This window comes from Schistocerca americana, chromosome 4, assembly GCF_021461395.2.
Source record: "Schistocerca americana isolate TAMUIC-IGC-003095 chromosome 4, iqSchAmer2.1, whole genome shotgun sequence".
Classification (NCBI taxonomy): Eukaryota; Metazoa; Arthropoda; class Insecta; order Orthoptera; family Acrididae; genus Schistocerca; species Schistocerca americana.
This window is the reverse complement of record NC_060122.1, coordinates 532,946,223-532,972,306: the sequence shown is the minus strand read 5'-3', so window position 1 is coordinate 532,972,306 and position 26,084 is coordinate 532,946,223. Positions and strand designations below refer to the sequence as shown.

Below are 26,084 nucleotides of genomic sequence, written 5' to 3'. Positions count from 1 at the left end.
CAAACTAATAGCCTGGAGAGCGCAGGTCGGCACCTACTCGGCCATTCGGACACGGTATCTGACCGACTCAAATCTGTAATTTATCCACACCCTATTGACGTGGTGCCCCTGCCCATTACCCTCCTTACTAGCAGCATATCTTTGATTGCCGTAATAAGTCAAGCGTGTTGAGCATCCACACTGAAGATATTCGCTTACAGAAAAGAAGGTCGCAACACCAAAAAGTAATTAATGTAGAGTAATGAAATTTCTGGAATGCATTTGTCTAGATAATATATTTGAGTGATTAACAATGCAAGAGCTCATGTTAATGTAAGGGCGAGATAAGACACTGAAAATGTGAAATGCTGGTACATTAATAACAGTTGTAACCACTAGACTGTTGAACGAAAGCATTAAAACGTGCGTGCATTGTGTTCTACAGAAGCCGGATGTCAGTTTGCGAGATGGTGTTCCATGCTTGTAGGAATTGGTCGGTCAGCACAGGGGCAGTTAATGCTGTCTGTAGACGACGATGGAGTTGTCGTCCGATGATGCTCCATACGTGCTCGATTGGAGACAGATCTGGTAATGGAACACGCCAAGGCAACACGTCGACGCTCTGTACCAGTAGGGTTACAACAGCGGTATGTGAGCGAGCGTATTCCTGTTGGAAAAAGCTTCCTGTAAAGCTCCTCACAAGTGGTAGCATGAAATGTCGAATCAGCATACTGACGTACAATTTTGCAGTCAGGGTGCATTGGATAATTGCGCTGTTCCTGTAGTCATAGGAAATCGCACCCCAAACCATAATTCCTGGAATAGATCCAGTGTGTCTAGCACGCAGGCAGGTTGGTTACAGGCCCTCAACCGGCCTCCTTCTAACCAACACACGGCTATCACTGGAACCGACGCAGAACCAGCTTTCACCAGAAAACAAAACAGACCTCAACCCTGCGTTGCAATGAGCTCCCTCTTGACACCACTGAACCCCCAAACGGCCGATGTCTGGCGTCTGTGGAATTCACGCTAAAGGGCGTCTTGCTCGAAGCTGTCCTTGAAGTAACTGATTTGTAACAGCTTGTTACGCCACTGTGTTACCAATGCTGCTCAAATTGCTGTTGCAGATGCAGCATGATATGCCGAAGCCATACACCGAGTACGACGGTATTACCACGTGTCCTTCCGGAGCCCGGTCTTCTTGCGACCGTATGCTCTCGCGACTACCATTGCAAGCAGTCATGTACAGCGGCTACATTCCTACATTCCTGCCGCGTTCTTCAGTGATATCGCAAAAGGCGCATTACACATTAGCCCTATTACACGACCTCTTTCAAACTCAGTGAATCGCTGATAATGTCGCCTTAAAGGCATTCTTGACTAACGCCAACCCACCACGTCCAATCTCTAAGGTAACTAAAGCTCATGGCCGTTACAGCGTGTATTTAAACCAAATTATTTGCACCCTCATTGTAGCGCTACTACCGCCATTCTTATGCGACTGATGCGAAATTTGAATGGATGTCATCTTTCAAATTCAGAAATACGCCTACTTTCCATGCGACTTTTCTCCACCAATGTATGTGTTCTACACATTACTGCCAATAGTTTTGTCAGCAACACTGATATCAACTCTTTCAATTTTTTCCCCGTTACCTCCGTAAAGTTGTTCGCCACAATCGTTACATCGATGACGGCTTACTTCTCTACAGTGGTACCAAAGAAGAAGTACAGCAGCACCACCAGGATCTGGAAACTATGAACCCCAATATTCAATTTGCAGTAGAGCATCATTATAATTTTACATTAGCGTTTTTAGATTTAAGAATCATTTTGCAAACAATAAGGTAGCCCAGAACGTTTTTTTAGAAAAGAAACTACGACTCACAGTATAGTTCACAGCTCATCGAATCAGCTGCAGAAATATAAGAGGGCTGCACTGCGTGCAATGGTGCACCGTGCTATTCAAGTGTCTGTTAGGGAACAGGAATATAAATCTAAACTTGAAATCAATGAGTACGATGCGAGTTGTAATGGCTTCCCAATCCAGGATGTGGACTCACTCATTGAGCAAACGCAACAGAAAGGATTTCATAGTAAACCCCACGGGTTTACCCTGACACCAATCGATGAGTACATTCCGCGTAATTCATACTGTAAAATATCCTATCTACGTATTATGTCAGATGAGGTTCGCTGCCAGCTGAAAAAAGCTCGTGCTACAGAGGCATTTTGTATATCAAACAGAACTGGTCTTCAACATAGGAACCATGAAACTAGGACCCAGCACCGTCACTTGGGCTCTGCCATTTATAAAATTAAGTGCAATTATTGCCAATGCCTCTATATTAGTCAAACAGGACGCACCTTAATAATTCTACGTCCACTTTGTCTAGTCATTTGAAAGCTTATGGGCACTGTTTTGGTGACATAAAAACCAATTAGGGTTTCCTTTAGCGTCACGATAAAGGTCGTACCCTAAATTTATTAGAGGAAATAAATGCACGACCCTTAACGAGCAAACTACGCTGAAGCACGTGTATCTTCTAAATAATTCTTTATTTTTGAAATAGTACTCGGACCACATGAATATCCTCCTCATACTTTCCTTTCAAAGGAATCGTATTTTTCTTTTTATTTCTTTAATATTTGTCTCTAATTAATACTATTTTCCTTTGTGCATAATTGATGTCGCTATGTTCATTTTGCCGGCCAGGGTGGCCGAGCGGTTCTAGGCGCTACAGTCTGGAACCGCGAGACCGCTACGGTCGCAGATTCGAATCCTGCCTCGGGCATGGGTGTGTGTGATGTCGTTAGGTTGGTTAGGTTTCAGTAGTTCTAAGTTCTAGGGGACTGATGACCTCAGAAGTTAAGTCTCATAGTGCTCAGAGTCATTTTTATGTTCATTTTTATTAGACTTACCATTATTGGCTCGTTTCTGGCTTTTTTATATTTTTTAAATTTTAAATTTTTTATCATTTTTAATAGTTTGGCGCGCTTACTGTTTACATAATTTTCACCTTATTTTTATATTTTGACGATGTACATTTAAACATCATCTATTCAGTTATATGTAATGTATTCACCATTTGTTAACGTTCGGCCTGGGCAATCAGTTCCTGAGCCATTTGCAAGTAGCTGGTTTCACTTTCCCATGTGATATTACGGTCGCTGGTTTTCTTTCACGGGTGCCTTCCACCACCGCGTCATTCCGTATCTCGACCTCACGTGCGGCTGTTCCCTGCCCGCAGCCTGGTGTTCACAGTGTGCGGCGGCCACATGCCTCACGGTGTATGTTACCTTACGTTGTTTGACGATATTCTCTGTGTATTTCCTTCCCCTCTCCCTTCCCATAACCAATCACTTTTCGTAGCATATTTTGTGGCTATCTGGTGCGATACCCGTTTTCATTCTGACTAACCCTACCGTATAAGCCTCATATTTGTATTTGAGCAGTGAATCCCCACCATTATCATAACAAATATAATTATATTTTTTCCTTTTCCTTTTTCCAGTCTCGTACACAACAAGATCGTTTATAATTACCCGAAGTCGGTCGTGATTATGTAGCAATAAAACTATATCCAACTTAAGAAGTTAATTATCTGATTCTACTATCAAGCTCAGTTGCGGGCGCCCTTCTAACGAAAATTTCGATTACGTCATACACTCTCTTCTTGCACGTCTCGCAGCTGTCCGTGCTAAAATAGGTAGTTATTCAGGCTTTTGCCAATTGGTCACACTAATGTAAGCGGTCATTGTGACATCCACATAATGTCTCACTGCGAAATAAGATAGTTCGATGAAGTTTGGACCAAATATAGAGAGAACTGCTACAGCATAGCACAGAAACTAACTGAAGAAATACGCAATGAGACGAACAGAAATGACACATTTATTCATTCCATCGCGATTTTTGATAGTATGCTGGACTTTACAAAGGGTGTAAATGGTTATTAACAGGGTGTGTGCTGAGCACTGACAGCGAGGATGTTCCCGTGCTGGCCACAAGGTAGCCAACGAGTTGTTGTCGTAGGTTCTGCTATTCCTCCACCAGCGAGTTTGACGACTGCTGCCTGGTCGTTAGTGAATGTGAACATCAGCAGTACGTGTCCCCAACGCATCCCACACCCGCTCGATGGGACTTACGTAGGAGAACGGGCAGTCCAGTCCATTTGCCCAATATCCTCTGTCCAAGAGCTCACCCATCCGCGCAGTTCGTTGTGATAGAGCATATTCATCCATAAAAATGAAGCCGAATGCACCCCTGAAAATATGGACAGGGCTGCAGTAACGTTGACCTATGAGTGTACCGTGTTCAGAGGCCTGGGAGTTAGTACACCGATGCAACATTATGCCTCCCCATACCATAACCCCTGAACGACCACAACGATCATGTCTGATTATATTCCTGGGTGCATTACGTGTCCACATTTCTCGCTATATGACGGTTCGTTCAGAATCACTATTCAGACTGAATATGCTCTCAGCCGGCCGGTGTGGCCGAGCGGTTCTAGGCGCTTCAGTCCGGAACCGCGCGACTGCTATGGCCGCAGCTTCGAATCCTGCCTCGGACATCGATGTGTGTGATGTCGTTATGTTAGTCAGGTTTAAGTAGTTCTAAGTTCTAGGGGACTGATGACCTCAGATGTTAAGCCCCATAGTGCTCAGAGCCATTTGAGCCAAGTTGTCAACACGAACTAGTATCTTCCTTTCCTGACTTCTAAGCTGCCAGTCCCAACGCCTTGTTTCAACTTCAAAGAGTTTGGGGGCTACCCAGGACTCTTTGTTAGCAATATAGTGCATAGGCAGATTTTTTACACGCTTAAAACATCTACAATTTTTTGATTTACCTATCATAAGAAATTTTTTTTCTCAGTTCCATTTGCGTTAGCGCAAACCAGTACTGTCAGTCGTTCTTTAGGTAAGTTTCCACCAAAATATCTTTCGCCCATCAGCTTCAGAGTTTTGTCAAGTGTACAAGTCTCGTCTGTATTCAGGATGTCACGGTCTGCACATCCTCCACGAACTATAGGATACACGATAGTTCCAGTATTCGCACTGTTGGTTTTACCGCTTAGTTTGGGAAATGTAATGGCCGCGCGGGATTAGCCGAGCGGTCTCAGGCGCTGCAGTCGTGGACTGTGCGGCTCGTCCCGGCGGAGGTTCGAGACCTCCCTCGGGCATGGGTGTGTGTGTTTGTCGTCAGGATAATTTAGGTTAAGTAGTGTGTAAGCGTAGGGACTGATGACCTTAGCAGTTAAGTCCCATAAGATTTCACACACATTTGAACAGTTTTTTTTTTTTTTGAAAAGTAATGCAGTGACATTACTTGAATCTGTCAATCAGTGCCACTGCTGCACACTAATTCCTCATCTTTCACTTTTTTGGCAAATTCTTCTGATTTCTCTACAAGGCGGGATTCACTAATGGGTACAATGATATTTCTCTGTTGCTTAAACTACTTAAGCAGCGCTTCATCCTCGACACTACGTTCAGCTTTTCGTAACCGCTTCATTTTTGATCCATTTTGTTCACACGGAGTAACAATTTTTATCCTTGTTCTTGCAAATCGTTTGGACTGCGTATTTACGAGGGCAAATTGACGTCACGGCCACCGTTCAGCTACATTCTCCATTTCCTGAATCACTTTCACTTTTTCATCCATAGTTAAAATTTTTCTTTTACTGGCCATGCTGTTCTAAAATATGTGCGCTTCGTAACAAATTGTTATGGAAAGAGATATCACGCGTACTGTTGACGAGTTCTGTGATTTTCACCACTACTGTAGAATGAATGAGCTACGGTAACAACGAGGTGAGGCGTCTGTACTACAGCTATTGTTGACGGAATGGCAGAGAGAGGAATATGCTAGGCTGCCATATTGAAACAACAGATTTCCTTCTACGGTGCACCGATTTTTGAAAAAGTCTTGTTGCTAACTCAGGCTGAAAATGATGTAATGTACGAGGTACAAGCATGTATATTTTTCGTATTAAGCAAGGATGAGAAATATGTTCCTTACAAGGAATGCGGCTGTATAATACACTACTGGTCATTAAAATTGCTAAACCACGAAGATAACGTGCTACAGACGCGAAACATAGCCGACAAGAAAAGATGCTGTGATATGCAAACGATTAACTTTTCAGAGTATTCACACAAGGTTGGCGCCAACGGCGACACATACAACGTGCTGACATGAGGAAAGTTTCCAACCGATTTCTCATACTCAAACAGCAGTTGACCGGCTTTCCCTGGGCAAACGTTGTTGTGATGCCTCGTGTAAATGGTTCAAATGGCTCTGAGCACTAAGCGACTTAACTTCTGAGGCCATCAGTCGCCTAGAACTTAGAACTAATTAAACCCAACTAACCTAAGGACATCACACACATCCATGCCCGAGGCAGGATTCGGACCTGTGACCGTAGCGGTCGCTCGGCTCCAGACTGTAGCGCCTAGAACCGCACGGCCACTCCAGCCGGCGATACCTCGTGTAAGGAGGAGGAATGCGTACCATCACGTTTCCGACTTTGATAAAGGTCGGATTGTAGCCTATCGCGATTGCGGTTTATCGTATCGCGACATTGCTGCTCGCGTTGGTCGAGATCCAATGACTGTAAGCAGAATATGGAATCGGTGGGTTCAGGAGGGTAATACGGAACGCCGTGCTAGATCCCAACGGCCTCGTATCACTAGCAGTCGAGATGACAGGCATCTTATCCGCATGGCTGTGACGAATCGTGCAGCCACGTCTCGATCCCTGAGTCAACAGATGGGGACGCTTACAAGACAACAACCATCTACACGAACAGTTTGACTACGTTTGCAGCAGCATGGACTATCAGCTCGGAGACCACGGCTGCGGTTACCCTTGATGCTGCATCAGAGGCAGGAGCGCCTGCGATGGTGTACTCAACGACGAACCTGGGTGCACGAATGGCAAAACGTCATTTTTTCGGATGAATCCAGGTTCTGTTTACAGCATCATGATGGTCGCAACCATGTTCGGCGACATCGCGGTGAACGCACATTGGAAGCGTGTATTCGTCATCGCCATACTGGCGTATCTCCCACGTGATGGTATGGGGTGCCATTTGTTACACGTTTCGGTCACCTCTTGTTCGCACTGACGGCACTTTGAACAGTGGACGTTACATTTCAGATGTGTTACGAGCCGTGGCTCTACCCTTCATTCGATCCCTGCGAAACCCTACATTTCAGCAGGATAATGCACGACCGCATGTTGCAGGTCCTGTACGGGCCTTTCTGGATACAAAAAATGTTCGACTGCTGCCCTGGCCAGCACGTTCTCCAGATCTCTCACGAACTGAAAACGTCTGGTCAATGGTGGCCGAGCAACTGGCTCGTCACAATACGCCAGTCACTACTCTTGATGAACTGTGGTATCGTGTTGAAGCTGCATGGGCAGTTGTGCCTGTACACGCCACCCAAGCTCTGTTTGACTCAATGCCCAGGCTTATCAAGGCCGTTATTACGGCCAGAGGTGGTTGTTCTGGGTACTGATTTATCAGGATCTATGCCCCCAAATTGCGTGAAAATGTAATCACATGTCAGTTCTAGTATAATATATTTGTCCAATGAATACCCGTTTATCATCTGCATTTATTCTTGGTGTAGCAATTTTAATGGCCAGTAGTGCATAAATCACTAGATTATAGGCGAGTTTTCGTTGTAACTGGGGTCGTTAAAAGGATGTTCGACTGTATTCTATTAAACACGAGACTTCGTGCAGACAACCGAATACACGTACAGTGTCGTAATAATATTCTACAAAGCAACAAAGCGCCTCGTGCGCCAACATAAGCAATAGACGACACGGACAGGCATGCAGGAAGCCGTACGCAAGGCAGGGAGAAGCGGGAGAAAGCCGGAGCGAGCAGGCAGGCGCCTCCTTACGGGAGGGAAGCTGGCGGCTTGCGGGGGTGGCGTGCGGGGGCGGCGTCTAGCGGCGGGGGCGGTGGCGGGGGCGGGCTCACTCTGGCGGGCGGGCGCCGAGCTGCCGCGCGACGAGACGCAGCTGCGTTGGAAGGCCGCCAGCGGCGCGAACACGCCCTCCGTCGCCTCCGACAGCAACTCTGCAACACAACGAAAACACGCCGCTCACAACACGCTCGTGAGTATAAACGGTACCACTACTGCCTACCGCGACATTAGTGCCGCTTAGTGGTGTTGTGGGCATGTGGTGTGGTAAGTTAAATATACAAATGGAACAGAGACAAATGCGGAATCACTCAGGCCGCAGACGGGGATATCAACTCTCATAAGACGCTTTGACAAAGAAAAGATGGTGAATGAAAATAAAAAAAAATAAAAAAACACGGCGGGTTTTCAGCTGTCAGCCCATCAACAGGTATGCGTGACTGAAATTTTTGTGGGACGAAAGATTTTAAACTAGTAAACCAACGAACATCTCAGCTGAGTTTCAAAGATACAAATTGTCAGTGTTTGATTTAGGAGGAGGTGAGAGGAAATATTTAAGTAAAGCTTAGGTAAAGTATGTGACACATTACATACTGAACTACGTGACAAATTACAATTGTTTTGAGAAGAAAAATTAAGTTGAATAACGTTTAGTATACTTTCGGCGACATGTTCCAAGCGGACAACTGAACAAGATAAATTTGCTTTAAGTATTACAAAAAGGCGAAATATGAGTGAAACAACTGTAATTATACAAAGTACAATTTTAACAGGATACGTAAAACTTCGCTAACGGCCTTGCCGCAGTGGTAACACCAGTTCCCGTCAGATCATCGAAGTTAAACGCTTTTGGGCTTGTCTTGCAATTGGGCCTGCCGAGTGCTGTTGGGAAGTAGGGTGCGATCAGCCTTGTGAGGGCAATTGAGAATCTACCTGATTGAGGAGTAGCAACACCGGTCACGAAAACTCACAACAGCCTGCATAGCAGTGTGCTGATCACATGACCACCCGTATCCGTACCCGGCGACACCTTCAGGCTGAGGAAGACAAGGCGACCGGTCGGTACCGTTGGGCCTTCAAGACCTGTTCGGACTGTCTTTTCTTTTTTGTTTCAAGTAAAACTACAGTAACTGCAGTAAAGGAAACATGTGGCATGTGAATTGGAGGGGAAATTTACAAAATATCTGCAGTCAGTAGTAGCGAGTAAGGTAACCTACCTTATATGCAGTCTAAAATGGATCTTCAGTGATTATAACACGTCGAGATAACGTAAACAGATGTGCTACCACGCATTTTCTTCTGTATTGTAATTTTTATGACATAGCAATTATATATTATTACACGTCCACGTGCACAACGTGCGGTTTGATTTTAAAAGCTTTATTTACTACAAACCTTTTTATAATGTTCTACATTTTATCCACTAACATAACTTGGCATGAGGTTCCAACTCAAAATGAACACGTTTTATAAAAAAAATTCTGAAGATCTTAAGATGACAACAAAGTCCGTCGAAACCGGTTGTCGTAAATAAACAAAATATTTATGCGATCTTGGCTTTAGAAAGTTTTTACTAATTGTATCTTTCTCAAAGTACTAAGCTTGGGTAGTGGAAATTGGTCACTTCCATTATTTGAAGGTAGTTCATCTTCCTCTCTTGGTAGCTATTATATTCGACTTCTTGTTACACCTTGTAACTGTGGCCGCCTTTAAGCAGGTAGTCTCAAAAAGTAGGCTCCTTGTAGACTAACAAATCAGTGTCGTGTGTTTTTTCGTTCATAATTTACAAAATATTCTACCGAGAACCAACAGAACAGTTCAAATGGCTCTGAGCACTATGGGACTTAACATCTATGGTCATCAGTCCCCTAGAACTTAGAACTACGTAAACCTAACTAACCTAAGGACATCACACAACACCCAGCCATCACGAGGCAGAGAAAATCCCTGACCCCGCCGGGAATTGAACCCGGGAACCCGGGCGTGGGAAGCGAGAACGCTACTGCACGACCACGAGCTGCGGGCAACAGAACAGTCAGTTAATGTAAACAGGAGACTGTTATCGTCCATGATCTGCGGAGGAGTATTTCGGAGCATTCGCGTGCTGCTGTCCTCAGCAACGATGTTAAATGGCTGAAAGACGGTAATACGTTGAGCAGGCGACAAGACATTTCACGTTCACATCTTACCGCGGAACGTCGAGGTCGGGATTTTACCCGTTCTGTAAAGCAGGATGGGTTGCGACCTCTGGATTTAGCAATCACGAAAGCGTCATTGAGACACTTAGCTAACTCCAGCACCACAAGCTTCAACAGAAACGTTCTGCATCACAGTGAGGCCTCGGTGTAGTCTGCTGTTAAAGTTCCGAGATATATTCATTCCTTCTGCCTATAACTCATGAAAAGACAATGAAGATAAAATTAGAGGGATTCGAGCCGCTACGGAGGCTTACCAGCAATCACGCTTGCCCCGAACTATAAGCGACAGGAACGGGAAAAGAGGGCAGTGATTCTGGTACACAAACTACCCTCTGCCACACTCCGAAAGGTGACTTGCGAAGTATATACTCACACGACAAACGTCATGGAATACCTCCTAATATCGTTTAGAACCACCTTCTGACCGGCTCAGTGCAGTAAGTCGACGTGTCATGGGTTCAATAAGTCGTTGAAAGTTCCCCTGCAAAAATATTGAGCCATACTACCTCTAAAACCGTCCATAATTGCGAATGTGTTCCGGTGCAGAATTTTCTGCACGAAATGACCTCTTCATAATGCTCCATAAATGGTCAATGGGATTCATATCGACTGATCTGTGTAGCCAAATCATTCATTCGAATTGTGCAGAATGTTCTTCAAACCAATCGCGAACAATTGTGGCCCGGCGATATGATGCATTGTCATCCACAAACATTTCATCGTTGTTTTGCAACATGTAGTCCGTGGATGGCTTCAAATGGTCTCCAAGCAGCCGAACATAACCATTTCCAGACAATGACCGATTCAGCTGGATCAGAGGACCCAGTACATTCCATGTGACGACACCGTACGCTATAATGGAGCGACCATCAGCTTTCCCAGTGTCTTGTGTCCCTGGCATCGTGGGGTGTGGGCCACACTCGAACACTACCATCTGCTCTTAGTAACAAAAATCTGGACTTATCTGACCAGATCATGGTTTTCCAGCCGTCCAGGGTCCAACCGATTTGGTCACGAGCCCAAGACAGGCGCTGCAGGCGATGTGCTCTAAGAAAAGGCACTGGCATCGGTTGTCTGCTGCCACAGCCCATTAATTCCAAATTTCGCCGCACACTGCACATAGATTTCTGCGGTTGTTTCAAGCAGTGTTTCTTGTCTGTTAGCAATGACAACTTTAAGCAAATGCCCCTGCTCTCGGTCGTTAAGTGAAGGTCGTCCCCACTGCGTTGTTCGTGATGAGAGGTAATGCCTGAAATTTGGTATTTCCGGCACGCTCTTGACACTGTGGATCTCCGACTACTGCAGTCCCAAACGATTTCCGAAATGGAGTGTCCCATGCTTCTATCATCAACTGACATTCCGCGTTCAAAGTCAGTTAATTTCCGTCGTCCGGCAATAATCACATCGTAAACCTTTTCACATGAGTCTCCAGGTCACAAATGACAGCTCCGCCAATGCACTGCCCTTTTATACCTTGTGTACGCTAAAGTAACGCCGTCTTTATATTGTATATCATCTCAGTGTAAATGTGGGTCTGGCGACAGACTCGAAAGACTGCAAAGCTGGTGCAGGCACAAGTTGGTTCAAATGGCTCTGAGCACTATGCGACTTAACTTCTGAGGTCATCAGTCGCCTAGAACTTAGAACTAATTAAACCTAACTAACCTAAGGACATCACACACATCCATGCCCGAGGCAGGATTCGAACCTGCGACCGCAGCAGTCGCTCGGCTCCAGACTGCAGCGCCTAGAACCGCACGGCCACTCCGGCCGGCGCAGGCACAAGTGTTTCGAAGCGAACAGTTGAGCGTATATTTTTGAAAATGGATCTCCACAGCAAACGACCACTACGTGTCTCCGTAACGAGTCAACGACACTGCCATTTTCGATCACAGTGGGCAAAGGTAACAGATATTGGACCGTATATCAGTGTAAACTTGTCGCCAAATCGGGTTTAGTCGTGTCCGGATACACCATCATCCAGATGAAGAGCTGCCCTTAGCATGCACTATGCCATGGGCGCAGTCCAGTGGAGGCAGTCTTATGCTATGAGGAACATGCACCTGTGCTTAGAATGCACAGATGGGGACTACATGAACATTACTGCGGGCCACCTGTATCGCTTCATGCTTGATGCCTTCCACAACGGCAGTGGCATCTTCCAGCAGGAAGACGGTCCATGTCACATGGTCCAAATCGTCCTACAGTTGTCTGAGTAGCACAATAGCGAACTCTGTTTGTTGTCTTGCCTACCAAATTCGACTCATCTGAACCTGATGGAATGCATGTGAGACGCTTTTGGGCACCAGTTTCTGGGCCACAAATAACCGGTCCATAATTTACAGGAACTGTGTGACCTGGGAGTAGACAACTGGTTCCACACACCTCAGGAAATCTGCCGAGGATGTGTCGAACCCATGCCATGCAAAACCGCTGCTGAATTTAATTCCAAGAGTAGGCCAACACAATATTAACCATCTGGTTATAATCTTTTGAAACATCAGTCTATGTAATCTTAATATCAAACAGCGGCTGCTACTATCCGCTTTGGGAGACGTATTTTAATCTGGCCATGAATCTGTGGCGTGGCGGCGAATGCTGCAATGCTCTCTTCCTCATTTGAGCCGTGGCCAGCTCACGTTGTTGCCATTTGTTCTTTGGCATTTTGTCACAATCGAATGGCGTCTTATTTCTCCCTGAGTTACTACCATAACGAGTTGCTGGCTTGCCTCTGTCAGTGGGAGCAGCAGCGCTTATCGATACTAGTACTGCTGTACCATTTTTGGTGTGAGCTCTATATTTCTGTGTGGCTGGGTGTGTGGCAGTTGGTCCGTTGGGACAGAGCAGTGAGGAAGTTCTCCGCAGCACGGGCTGCTGGAGGCATGCACGCGCCATCGGATTGTGAGGCACTAGCTGTGAGAGCTACAAAGTTCGTTGCCTACCGAACCTGGACACTGAATATGAGTGACCGGTTAACCTGACATGAAACCTCAACTGCTGTGACATCTCTTCACACATTCCCGGTTGTTGTTTCCTGGGCCGTTCCGGCTAACAGCTTCAGCTCTTCTTTGTCCTAACTACGAGGTGAAATAGGTATTTCTGGGCGAGATCTAATGACTTTCATAATATTAATAATAACGATCATATTATTATTATTATTATTATTGTTCTTATAGATACAAATAATACCGCAACCTAAATGCTATAGCGCAATAATACTTTGGATTATTCCACACTATATGTATGCGTTATTTTCATTTAAGCTACGCGTTAAGCATTGTGCGTGGATACGCTTCAAAATACCCACTAACGTTCCAAGAAACATCGGGTGCGTCGCGGATTCGTCTTTTCACGACACGCTATACCTGGAAACCTTGCTCGGTTCTTAAACGCAATTCTGTACGTCTAAATACAAGCGTTGGAATACGTTGTGGTTATATCCGTTGGGTCTCAGCTGCACTGCGGTCCGTCTCCCCATAGGCCAGTATCATATCGGTGTAGTACGTTGCAGTTGTTACCTGTTAGACTGTAAGACCTGACTCGAACTGCAAACAAACGGCCATGCAACCTTATCAAAGCGGAACCAGGAGGAAAATGCACTCAATTGGCGGCACAGCCCTCTGGAGGTCCTCTAGTACATGCACTTCCCCTTTGGACAGCAGATGACTACGTACTGCTTCTTGCACTAATGTATGCGGGAAACATAAAACTACAGAGAGCGGCTTGCGTGGGCCACCTAGCTGATAACATGGGAAGATCCATGAGGCTATTCCCGTATGATGTTGCTGTATACAGAGAAGTCACAACCATTGAACATTGTAGCGGAATACAGGGAGACCTACAGAGGCTCGACACTTCGTGCGGGAACTGGCAGTTGACCGTCAGCATAACCAAATGTGCGTTCTGCTCATTAATAGACAGAACGACCCGTTACTGCATCATTACACGATTGCAGAACAATCACTGGAAGCAGTCGGATGCATAAAATGTCCAAGAGTATCGTACGGGAAGATGTGTAGTGGAACGACCAGAAAAACTAGTTGCAGTTAAGGCTGATACCTCACTGAGATTCATTGGGAGAATCTTCAGGAAGTGTAGTCCACCCACTATGAAGTTAGCTTGCAATATACTCGTTCCACAGTACAGTCTACCATCCATACCAGATAGGACTGGTAGAGGAAAGAGAAAAGATACAATAAAGAGCAATAGGTTTGGTTACAGGTTAATTTAGTAAGCGCGAGAGCGTCACGGAGAGGTCAGCCAACTTCAGCGGCGAACGATTCAGAAGAGGCGTTCTGCATCGTGGTGTGGTTTAGCGTTAAATTTTAGAGAGCGTATGTGCCTTTGGAGAGTCAACCAACAGATTCGTTCTTTCTGCGGATGTCTCTTGAAAAGACCATGAAGGTAAAATTAGGAGCATTCGAGCCACATGGAGGCTTACCAGCAGTCGCTCTCCCCACGAACCATTCGCGGCTTGAACAGGAAAGTGGGGAGGTGACACTGGTACACAAAGTGCTGATCTGAGGAGCACAGATGTAGATGTACAAGAAGATCAGTGTCTTACATCCCATGGACAACTAGGTTATCACAAATAGAGCACAATTTCGGTTAGGAGAATGAAACTAGCTGTGTCTTTTGAAAGGAAACACACTAGCAAGGGATTTCGGGGAAATATAGAAAACATACATCCGCAGGAGCACAGCATTGTATGGTAGTGAAACATGGACGGTGAGACAACCGGAACAGAAGAGAATCGAAGCATTTGAGAGGTGATGTTACATACGAATGTTTGGATTGATACGGTAAGGCCGGCTATAGTGACCGAGCGGTTCTAGGCGCTACAGTCTGGAACCGCGCGACCGCTACGGTCGCAGGTTCGAATCCTGCCTCGGCATGGATGTGTGTGATGTCCTTAGGTTACTTAGATTTAAGTAGTTCTAAGTTCTAGGGGACTGATGACCTCAGAAGTTAAGTCCCATAGTGCTCAGAGCCATTTGAACCATTTGATACGGTAAGGAATGAGGAGGGTCTGATCAGAATCGGAGAGGAAAAGAATATATGGAAAACACTGACAAGAAGAAGGAAGAGGATAATAGGATCGTCACGGAATATTTCCAGAATGAGATTTTCACTCTGCAGCGGAGTGTGCGCTGATATGAAACTTCCTGGCAGATTAAAACTGTGTGCCGGACCGAGATTCGAACTCGGGACTTTGCCTTTCGTGGGCAAGTGCTGTATCATCTGAGCTATCCAAACACGACTCACGACCCGTCCTTACAGTTTCAATTCTGCCAGTACCTCGTCTCCTACCTTCCGAATTTCACAGAAGCTCTAGAGCTTCTTGCTTGGATAGCTCAGATAGCAGAGCGCTTGCCCGCGAAATGCAAAAGTCCCGAGTTCGAGTCTCGGTCGGGCACACAGTTTTATTCTATCAGGAAGTTTCATCACAGAATAACTTGCATGGTACTCGAGAGAGCTGTACATGGTAAAAACTGTAGCGGAAGGCGGAGATTGGAATACATCCAGCAAATAATTGGGGACGCATGTTGCCAATGCTACTCTGAGATGAAGTGGTTGGTACAGGAGAAGAATTTGTGGCGTGCCGCATCAAACCTGTTGTGTCTAGACAAGACAGCCTAGACACAATGAGAGTAAGCCGAAAGGCACGCGCTAAGCTAAAGCAGGATGGCGTGAGGTCTGAAACAGGATACGTAATGAATGCTATAAAGAAAAGTGCGTAGCTTCTGGAATACTTAACTTTAATCCATCCTTTTGGTACATCTGGAGATTGTGGCGATACAAGTGAGACTCTTTAGATACATGCAATGTTACTAATGGCGCCTTGCTAGGTCGTAGCCATTGACTTAGCTGAAGGCTATTCTAACTATCTGCTCTGCAAATGAGCGAGACTTCGTCAGTGTGCGTCGCTAGCTACGTCGTCCATACAACTGGGGCGAGTGCTAGTCAGTCTCTCGAGACCTGCCTTGTGGTGGCGCTCGGTCTGCGATCCCTGACAGTGGCGACACGCGGGTCCGACATGTACTAATGGACCGCGGCCGATTTAAAGCTACCACCTAGCAAGTGTTGTGTCTGGCGGTGACACCACAAAACCAGTCAGAAGACTGAATACAAAAAGAAAAAAAATCTGCACGGTCGGACAGATTTGAACCATCGCTCTCCCTAATATGAGCCCAGCGCCCCACCACTGCGCGACCTAGGGCCAGGCCATAGACACGAGTCCCGACAATCTGTTGCCTGCTGTCACGCCTTTATGAACATGTCCCACTATTCCCTTCATCATAAAGGCCCCACAGCGCTTCTCTCGTGGCTTTAAACTCGTGCCACTCCCAAACCCTGAAATTATAACAGAGATATACCCACCCCCTCCTGTGATATGCCACTCTACTCCATCCACCCCTAATGATGGCTCTAACCCACCCTTTCCCTGTGTAGCTAAAATTTTACTCGCCTCACAATACCAATATAGCAACCGTTAGTACTTACCCATACACAAACCCAATGTATTTCGTGTATCTCCTCCAGTTTCATACCCTCATCCAACCATTTCACTGAATAGAAAAAAATTCATCATCAGCGTCACATCATTCTCTGCATCCCTTTTTTGTTTTAATAAAAATTATATTTGTTTTTTGCCTGAAGAGCAGTAGAACGAATGCTGGAAGCCCGCTCTCATCAGAGGTAACGTAAATGAGTAAAAAAAAAAAAAAATTAAAATCGCAGCCGCCAATCGCGAGTGGATAAAGGCTCATACTGCCAAGGTGGAGGATGAATATGTCATTTGGTTTTCCCATTGCCGAATCATGTTTCTTGCTGTAGATGTTGTCCTAACGTGTGACGATTTTATTCTTTTGCATTCCAGGCTGCGTATCGCCTAGTGTTTCATACATACAATCCGAATACTTGCATAGTTTTCTTCAGTATAAAAACTCCGTTCTGGACATCGGAAAACATTTTTCACTCCTGCGGGAGGCAAATGGATTCCTACTGTTTCTTGTTTCGTTTGTGATGTGGAGTGGACCTAGTGTCCGACGTCACATCCAGAGTAGCAAAGCGGTGCTCAATATCGGTTGGTTTCTGTTTTAATACTGTCCCAGCACTGAGAGAGAAATTCAATTTCATATTTTCTGTTGATGAGCATTAAACAAAAGTTAAATTTTTTGAATTCAAAAAATTCGTCATAGCTGCAGATCCTATCGCATTTAAAATTATAAAAGTTAAATTCATTTTGCACAAACCTTTCCCGCAGTTAAATCGCTACTCTCTCATCGGATATTCCTATAATGGCAGCTATTTTGATGAAATTAGTCTGGTGCTCTTCAGTTATCAGACTGTGCACTTTGTCAATATATTCATCTATAGTTCAAATCTCTATGTGATTTCAGCACTAACAAAATTATAACACGCCTTAAGTAAACGGCTCCTCTGTTTATTTTTTCTCTTGACGTTTTTCTTCAGCAATGTTGCGTAGTGTGTACGATGTGCTTTCTTATGGTTAGTTCTGATTGCTGAACATTTAAACGCTTTATTTAGTTTCCTTCCTCAAAGTACTGCAATACATATTCCTCGATTAGATATATTTTGAGGACTAGCTAACTACATTTCTCGCTCGTACGTCGGCCTCCTTTTTGCCGTTATATTCACTGAGGAAAGAATGGAGTATAGGGCTCAACATCCTGTCACCGATAAGGTCACTGAGAACGGTGTTCAAGCCCAGATCTGGAAGGATGGAGAAACCAGTCGTCCATGTCCTTAACGAAAGAACTATCCCTCGTATTCGCCTGAAATGATTTAGAAAAACCACAGAAAACTTAAATCAAGATGGCCTGATACAGGATACGGGACTTGTACCACGTTGAGCATTCACTTTAGATATATCGACTGATCAAAGAGTAACAGAAAAAGTGAAAATAAAGAATGCAAAAAGTGCCAACAATACGGCAACGCATATATGACGGAAATATATAGAAAGTCTTGTTAGCAGCAAATAAATGTAGAAAATTTAAATTTTTCATCAAGGTAGTCATGAAGATTTAGTAGGTGCAGAGGCTCTGTTATCCTGGGTTATTTGATTTTCCGCTTGGAACAGACGATCAATAACACGCGCTTTTCATATAACAGAAGAATTCGCACAGTTTTCAGATTTATACGACGTGGGACGAACTACTGACTCGAATTAACTGAAAAGAATAAAATTCCAAATATTTTGGAGCTTTCGGGCAAAAACCTTATCTCATGCTTAAATTCTTTTCTGTTCCTGTTATTTTTCATCACCCTGTATGATGCCAAACAATATCGATTGTAGTTGATAATGCTGTAGAATGGAATGTGTTAATGTAATGTGTAAAGCCGTTCCTGTACAAGTATGAAACATATCGTCTCCGAACGCCGCGTCACAACCCACACAAGTAGAGCTGTGCTACGGCCGACACGTGCCCCTGTGTACTCTTGGAATCTCATTATAAACTCTATGCTTCTCGTGTGATATGCACTTAACTCTCTGATGCGCGAGCCGCCGCGAGAATTGATGTAAAATTAGTACCGCGAATTTCCGGTCTGATGAAGTTTGCGGCACTTGCACGGAATTTAGTACGGCGATCTGATTGCTCAACTAGACAGTGAGGTGGGTGTTTGAAGATGATTTTACCCATGACTATGATACTTCAGAAAGGTGATCAATGTCAACAATACACGACATGTAGCAGTGCTGGCGCTTAAAAACTGAGCTTTCCTTCTAGCGGTGTAATAGCTGATACGAAGGAATAAACTCGTAAGTGGCAACATAAAAGAAACTAAAAACAAGTAACGAAGAAGTACTTTGAAGGATGCAACGAAAATGATACGTAAACATTATTTTTTTACAGATAAGTTCTTAGCAGCGAGCGCGGTGGCGAATACAAATAAATCAATTTAATATGATGCATAGGCGAAGGACAGTGAAAGTATGATAACATTTATCATAAGGTGACTCAAAAATAACATTTACAAGACGCTTATCGCTGCTATCAAAACAAACACACACACACACACACACACACACACGCACACACAAATCAGAAATGGGCGTGTCGACAAGTTAATGGGTTGTTACAAGAGTTTATCAAATGAAAGGAAGGGACAAACCACTCTTAGTACATTCAGATAATGCACCAAATAGCTACCATCATAAATGATTTAAAAACCACCTGTCTCACGGATTAGCATTTTTTCCACTTTCATGAAGAGTTAAACAGAATCTGAAAATAAAATAGCTATACATTCATTTGGAAACCATGAAATATTATACAAAGAACTTTAAATTTTCCCGTTTTGTTTTTTCGATTTTATGAGTAAAAAACGGAAAATTAGACTAAAGTCTCTAGTCAAAAGCAGGCAGTATAAAAAGTTTAGGTTCATTGCAAAGGCTATACTGCTGTGTCAAAAAGATCCACCATCCGCTACATTTGTTTTCGTGAACATTATAATTGCCAATTGAAACTGAGAATTGAAAGCAAAGTGCTTTGCTTTACTCCAGAATTGTTTTCCTCCCGTAAACAGTTCTGGAATAGTATTTTAGATCAGCAAACAAATCAGTATCCACTGGAAACGACATAATTGCTCTGAAATATGTTTTTGGGTGTAAAATACAAGTGTCTGTCGCGAACGCGAACCTCAATAAATGTACTTCAACCAGCAAGGATGGGATCGGTACAATTGGATTACAGCCTCCACAGACATTAATTATAAATTTCATCATGGTCAATCTAGTTAGTGAGACTGGCCTAAACGCCGACAGGGAACTAACTCACTGCTATGGTCGGTATCGATGCGAAATAGGTGAAGGCGCTGAGTAGAGCACCGCCAAGTGCGTGACCGATACGCATGGCGTGACGCGGCGGCGGTGTGCGGGGGAGAGCGCGAATACACGTCGCATACTTTGGCGAAAGCTGCCGAAGATTACCGCTCCTGCTGTGCCTAATGACAGGCGAGTTAGCACATATACTCACGCCGTGGGATTGCTTGTTCACGGTCACACGAATGGTACGTGCTTGCGTCACTTGTACATAGGCTGCGACTATGAAGTTTCATCACGGAATAACTTGCATGGTACTCGAGAGAGCTCTACATGGTAAAAACTGTAGCGGAAGACGGAGATTGGAATACATCCAGCAAATAATTGAGGACGCATGTTGCAAATACTACTCTGAGATGAAGTGGTTGGTACAGGAGAAGAATTTGTGGCGTGCCGCATCAAACCAGTCAGAAGACTGACTACAAAAAGAAAAAAAATCTGCACGGTAGGACAGATTTGAACCATCGCTCTCCCTAATATGAGCCCAGTGCCCCACCACTGCGCGACCTAGGGCCAGGCCATAGACACGAGTCCCGACAACCTGTTGCTGTACCATCCACCATGTTCACCACCCTTGAGCCCTTGTGACTTCAACTTAATTCCTGAGTTCATGGAAGAACTTCGTAGCATGCGTTTCAGAAATGTTAGAGCGATTCGTCAGGAAATATACCGCTCCGTTCGAACTACGAACACAACTGAGATGGCTAAAGATATCCTACGACGTCCACATCGCTGGAAACGTGCGGTAAATAATCCTTGTGACTAGCATGAAAGACACTAAAGCTTTGAAATATGAATCTATCGAAGATCCAATCCTTCTAGTATAAGTAATGTTACTTTTCAAAGCTCAGACTACTGAAAGACACTCCTTTTCCCGCAAGCAAACCTTCCAACTTGTACGTTATAAATCTAGGAATTATTATTCAAATTTTTCAGTTGGATTGGAAGTCTGTTAAAAATTAACGCTCGAGAATAGTGCACATGTTTCTGTGCAGTGCCAAAAGAAATGTTTTCCAAGTGTAAAATAGTGTTTTCTGTCTAGTGTTCACTGAGGTGTTATGCCCTGTCCGTGTTTAAGTCCATATCACTAACAATAAATCCTACGCAACAATGCATGTCGCAGGGTTATTATTCAGAGGCTGTAGAACAACTGCCAACACGATGTTGGTGAACTGACACTACTGATCGTCCTGATAGCCCCCTTTTAGGCCAAGGATGCTCCTTGTGAATGTGGACAGTTGCTCCAGAACATATCATAGCCGTCTTTGTAAGCATGTGGAACATGACAATCAGTTAGTGAGTCAGATCATTATACGGGGTGATCCACTGATAGTGACCGGGCCAAATATATCACGAAATAAGCATGAAACGAAAAACTACAAAGAACGAAACTCGTCTAGCTTGAAGGGGGAAACCAGATGGCCCTATGGTTGGCCCGCTAGATGGCGCTGCCACAGATCAAACGGATATCAACTGCGTTTTTTTAAAATAGGAACCCCCATTTTTATTACATATTCGTGTAGTACGTAAAGAAATATGAATATTTTAATTGGACCACGTTTTTCGCTTTGTGACAGATGGCGCAACGTATAAGTATGTGGTATCACGTAACATTCCGCCAGTGCGGACGGTATTTGCTTCGTGATACATTACCCGTGTTAAAATGGACCGTTTACCATTTGCGGAAAAGGTCGATATCGTGTTGATGTATGGGTATTGTGATCAAAATGCCCAACGGGTGTGTGCTATGTATGCTGCTCGGTATCCTGGATGCCATCATCCCAGTGTCCGGACCGTTCGCCGGATAGTTACGTTATTTAAGGAAACAGGAAGTGTTCAACCACATGTGAAACGTCAACCACGACCTGCAACAAATGATGATGCCCAAGTAGGTGTTTTAGCGCATTGTCAATGCATGTGCGAACATTACGGAAGGCGAACTACTCGCTGTTGAGAGGAATGTCGTTACACGTATTGCCAAATCCATTGAGGTTGACTGACATCATTTGAGCATTTATTGCATTAATGTGGTATTTATAGGTAATCACGCTGTAACAGCATGCGTTCTCAGAAATAATAAGTTCACAAAGGTACATGTATTACATTGGAACAACCGAAATAAAATGTTAAAACGTACCTACCTGCTACCAACTGTTCGTCTAAAATTATGAACCATATGTTTGTGACTATTACTTACAGCGCCATCTATCACAAAGCGAAAAAAGTGGTCCATCTAAAACATTCATGTTTCTGTACGTACTAGACGAATATGTAATAAAAATGGAGGTTCCTATTTTTAAAAAAACGCAGTTCATATCCGTTTGACCTATGGCAGCGCCATCTAGCGGGCCAACCATAGCGCCATCTGGTTTCCCCCTTCAAGCTAGACAAGTTTCGTTCTTTGCAGATTTCTCGTTTAACGCTTATTTCGTGAGATATTTGGCCCGGTCACGATCAATGGACCACCCTGTATAGTCTTATAAATCTTACTCTTAAACGTTTTCTAATGTTAAGAATCAAGACATTCTTTGCTTTGACGTTATTATGTCCCAACTGTAACACTCCATCACCTATTTTCTTGAGTGGTGGAGTAGGTGACTAATCGTGTTGTTTCTTCTGTTGCTGACTTTTCTGAGTATGTTCCTTGTCTCGTTTTCTCGTCGCAGCAGTTCTTCATCTGAAAGTTCGTCTGTCTACGGTTTCTTTAAATTTCGTCTCGAGTGTACATCTCAACATTTTACAGTCGTTTCATTTTCTGCTTCCTCAGTACCCAGTTTTATGAACTAAATATGCATCAACTCCATTTGTACTTCTTCAAGAATTGCTTGCTGTCAGCTAAGCATATACTGACGTCAATAATGAATTTTCTGGAAAAGTCTTCTTTTGCCATTGTTATTCATGTTATCACGTGCACTGTACATTCACTGTGATGCAGTTTTCGATATACCTTAGCACCAGCTGTTTAACTTCGAAATGCAGAATTGATACCCGTTTGTTGTGAATTTCACGATTGTTGTTTTGCTTGTATTGGAGTCATCTGACTTTCCTACTAGGGCTTCTTTTGTTGCTCATCTTTGTTTCTGCGCAGAATACTAGAAGACGGGTAGAAAGTGTACACTGAGGGTCTCTGCGAGAGAGAGGGACTGCCTTCTAACTTGACGAAACACGATATAAATGTCAATATGGAGGACATAGGGAAGAGATTGACAAAACGTGGGAAGCCTTGCTACCAAAGAAGAAAGAAGGAATAGATAACATTCCCTCGGAATTTCTAAAATCAGTGAGGGAAGTGTCAGCAAAATATTTATCCAAGTTAGTGTATAGAATTTATGAGACTGTCAGTATATCACCAGACTTTTGGAAGAATGTTATCCAAATAATCCCTAACATAAAAACGGAAGATAAAAGCTAGAACAATCGTACAATTAGCTTTGAGAATGCATTACATGACGGTCAGTTTGGTTTAAGAAGGTAAAGGCACAACAGAGGCATTTCTGACGTCATTTTTGATAAAGGAAAGAAAAAGGTTTTGCCAACTTACAAAAACGTTAGACAGTTTAAAGTGTAGCAAGATGTTTGACATCTTCAGAAGCATATGTTTATATAAAATATCTGGCGTTGGGTAGTACGCAGCATGTACAAGATCCAAGAGGAAATAATAAGCGGAAAACAAGAGAGAAATCGTCAGATTAAAAATGGTATGTAGCAAAGATGCAGTCTTTCAGCTTGACTGTTCAAACTAACGTCTTAAGAGCAATGAAGAAAGTAAAGAAACTTTGAGATGTGAGTTTTAAATTCATTAGTAATGAACATCAATGATAATAATCGTTGATGACATAGCTGTCTGCTGTAACAATAGCGGATGAACTGCTACTGTATGTAAAACATGGACTGAGTGTAAACCAAAAGAAACCTGGAATATTGAGAAAAAAATCAGATATGAGATTAGCGATAAGCTTAACATCAAAACTGAGCTCCGCATGATAGACTAAGAGCAGAAATTCTGTGATTTTTTTAAGAAAATAGGAAGTCCGCTACATAGGCCTTAGTTTGAGAAAGAAATTTTTGAAAATGTACGGCTGGAGCACAGCATTACGGATGCGAATTTTGGAATACAAGAAAAAAATTACGGAATTAAAGTGACAGAGTACTACAGAATGATGTTAAAACTAGGTGGCCTGGTAAGATAACAAATGAGAATTTTTAGTTACAGAATTAAAAGAGGGGACTGAGTTATAGAATATGTGCTAAGGCATTAGAGAATAGCTTCCATGGTCTTATTCAGAACCGTAGAGGAAAAATACTGTAGAGTGTATTGGAAGACGGAGATTAGAGTATACGGAAGAAATGATTGAGGATGATGTATGTAAGTGCTTCAATGTGATGCGGAAAATGGTACAGGATAAAAAATCGTGGTGAGCACGTCAAACCATTCAGAAGACTGACAACCTAAAGAACAATTTCGCCAGTGGTCTTTAAGCATGGAAGAAGGCAAGAGGCACAAAAACACAGCACGCGTGAAGGTTATCTGAATCTCAATCAACATGCATGCCAACGGACCAGCGCCGCGCTCAATGTTTGCAGTTGGGAGCCGAAATCCGCTTCTGTTTCGGCTGGCACGTGCAGCTTTGATGAGGCGCTAAAGCTTGTGAGTGTGCCGAGTTGACATGCGTGGGCAGTGTGGGGCAGTGACGGGCGACAGCGCCAGCTGATTTATTTACCTGCAGAGTGGCAACAGGACTGCGCGCAATCGATATCCCAGCCGATGAAGCCGTACAGGCTCCGCGAGGCAGCAACCCAATGGACACACCAACTTGACTCATTGTGCACGCCTATCACAAAGACAAGTGCTAAGGTCAGTGACGAAGTAAGATTTTTGTCACCGATTTTCTTGTTACTATAGACATCATCTTACGTGATCCCGTTTCCATAAACATCTAGAAGCAGTGCTGAGTTTCCGGGGGTAAGCTCGAGTTTACGTCGCCTTTAACTTTTTGAACCCTCAGAGAGAAAAAAGCTACATTCTATTTACATTACAAGCCAGCAAAATCATATATCTATGATGTTCCTTGAAAAACTGGTAATTATATTAAATTTCGTCTACATCTGCGGCATAAACATATGGTATGTTGATATTCCTTTAAGGTGTCATGGGAGTCACTCTCACAAGCTTTTCGGAACTTGACTGGAATATCGACCTGTACAATATTACTGAAATCGTTTCGCATATGAATGTTAACAGCAACGGAATTTAATAATGCTCTTATGCGGTCAGGTTTTAAAATATGTTTCGAGTAGGCACTGTATTCATTGTAATGGAGGAATGTCGTAATATCGTTTGTTCACTTCCATATTCAGGGTTGAAGAGGTTGAGGCGAAATATGGAGTTATATTAGAGTCGAAATGAGTCGTAGGATTACGCAGTATTTCTCATCCCCAGCAAACCAAAGATTAAATTTTATAAAGGTTATGCAACCGAATGGAAGATAGACTTTTAAGCAATGAAGATTATATTTCTTGAAAATGCAATCCTGCAGTAACTTTCATTGAGGAAAAATCAAAAACAAAATATGTCAAAGATTCTGATTTTCTGAAAGAAAAGCGATTGACAGATTTCGATTGTTCCTAGAAGAAAAGAATTATCCAGCGTACTTAGGAGAAGAACAACTTCTTAGCCGAGGTCGCTATAAAAACTTGAGTTAGTCTTGTTTCCTCCTGATAGCCATGACGTGTTATGTTATGGGTACGACGTGTTGGCGAATTGCGATGAACACAATAATTTTAATACTGATGTGTCAATGCAGCGCTCATTTCATGATTTACGTACCTGGAAATTCAATAGAAATATTTTGTGTGTAGTTGGCATGTTTGTAATGACCTTTTCGAAGATAAGAAGATGGTAATTTAGTTTTTTTCCGAAATCGGTTATCCACAATAAAGTTTTTTAAAGAGATCTCGACTAGGAAGTTCTTATTATCCTTCGTACGCACTACAAAAACATGGTTCAAATGGCTCTGAGCACTATGGGACTTAACATCTGAGGTCATCAGTACCCTAGAACTTAGAACTACTTAAACCTAACTAACCTAAGGACATCACACACATCCATGCCC

General features: G+C 43.6%; 1 protein-coding gene across 1 annotated transcript in view; it reads right to left on the bottom strand.

Moving 5' to 3' along the window:
• The window catches only part of LOC124613599 (endothelin-converting enzyme-like 1), a 326,983-nt gene that overhangs the window by 157,395 nt on the left and 143,504 nt on the right, over positions 1–26,084 (bottom strand). Inside the window, exon 3 of the mRNA XM_047142314.1 lies at positions 7,980–8,078. Coding sequence (XP_046998270.1) covers positions 7,980–8,078 — 99 coding nt within the window. The remainder of the gene's footprint in view (positions 1–7,979; positions 8,079–26,084) is intronic.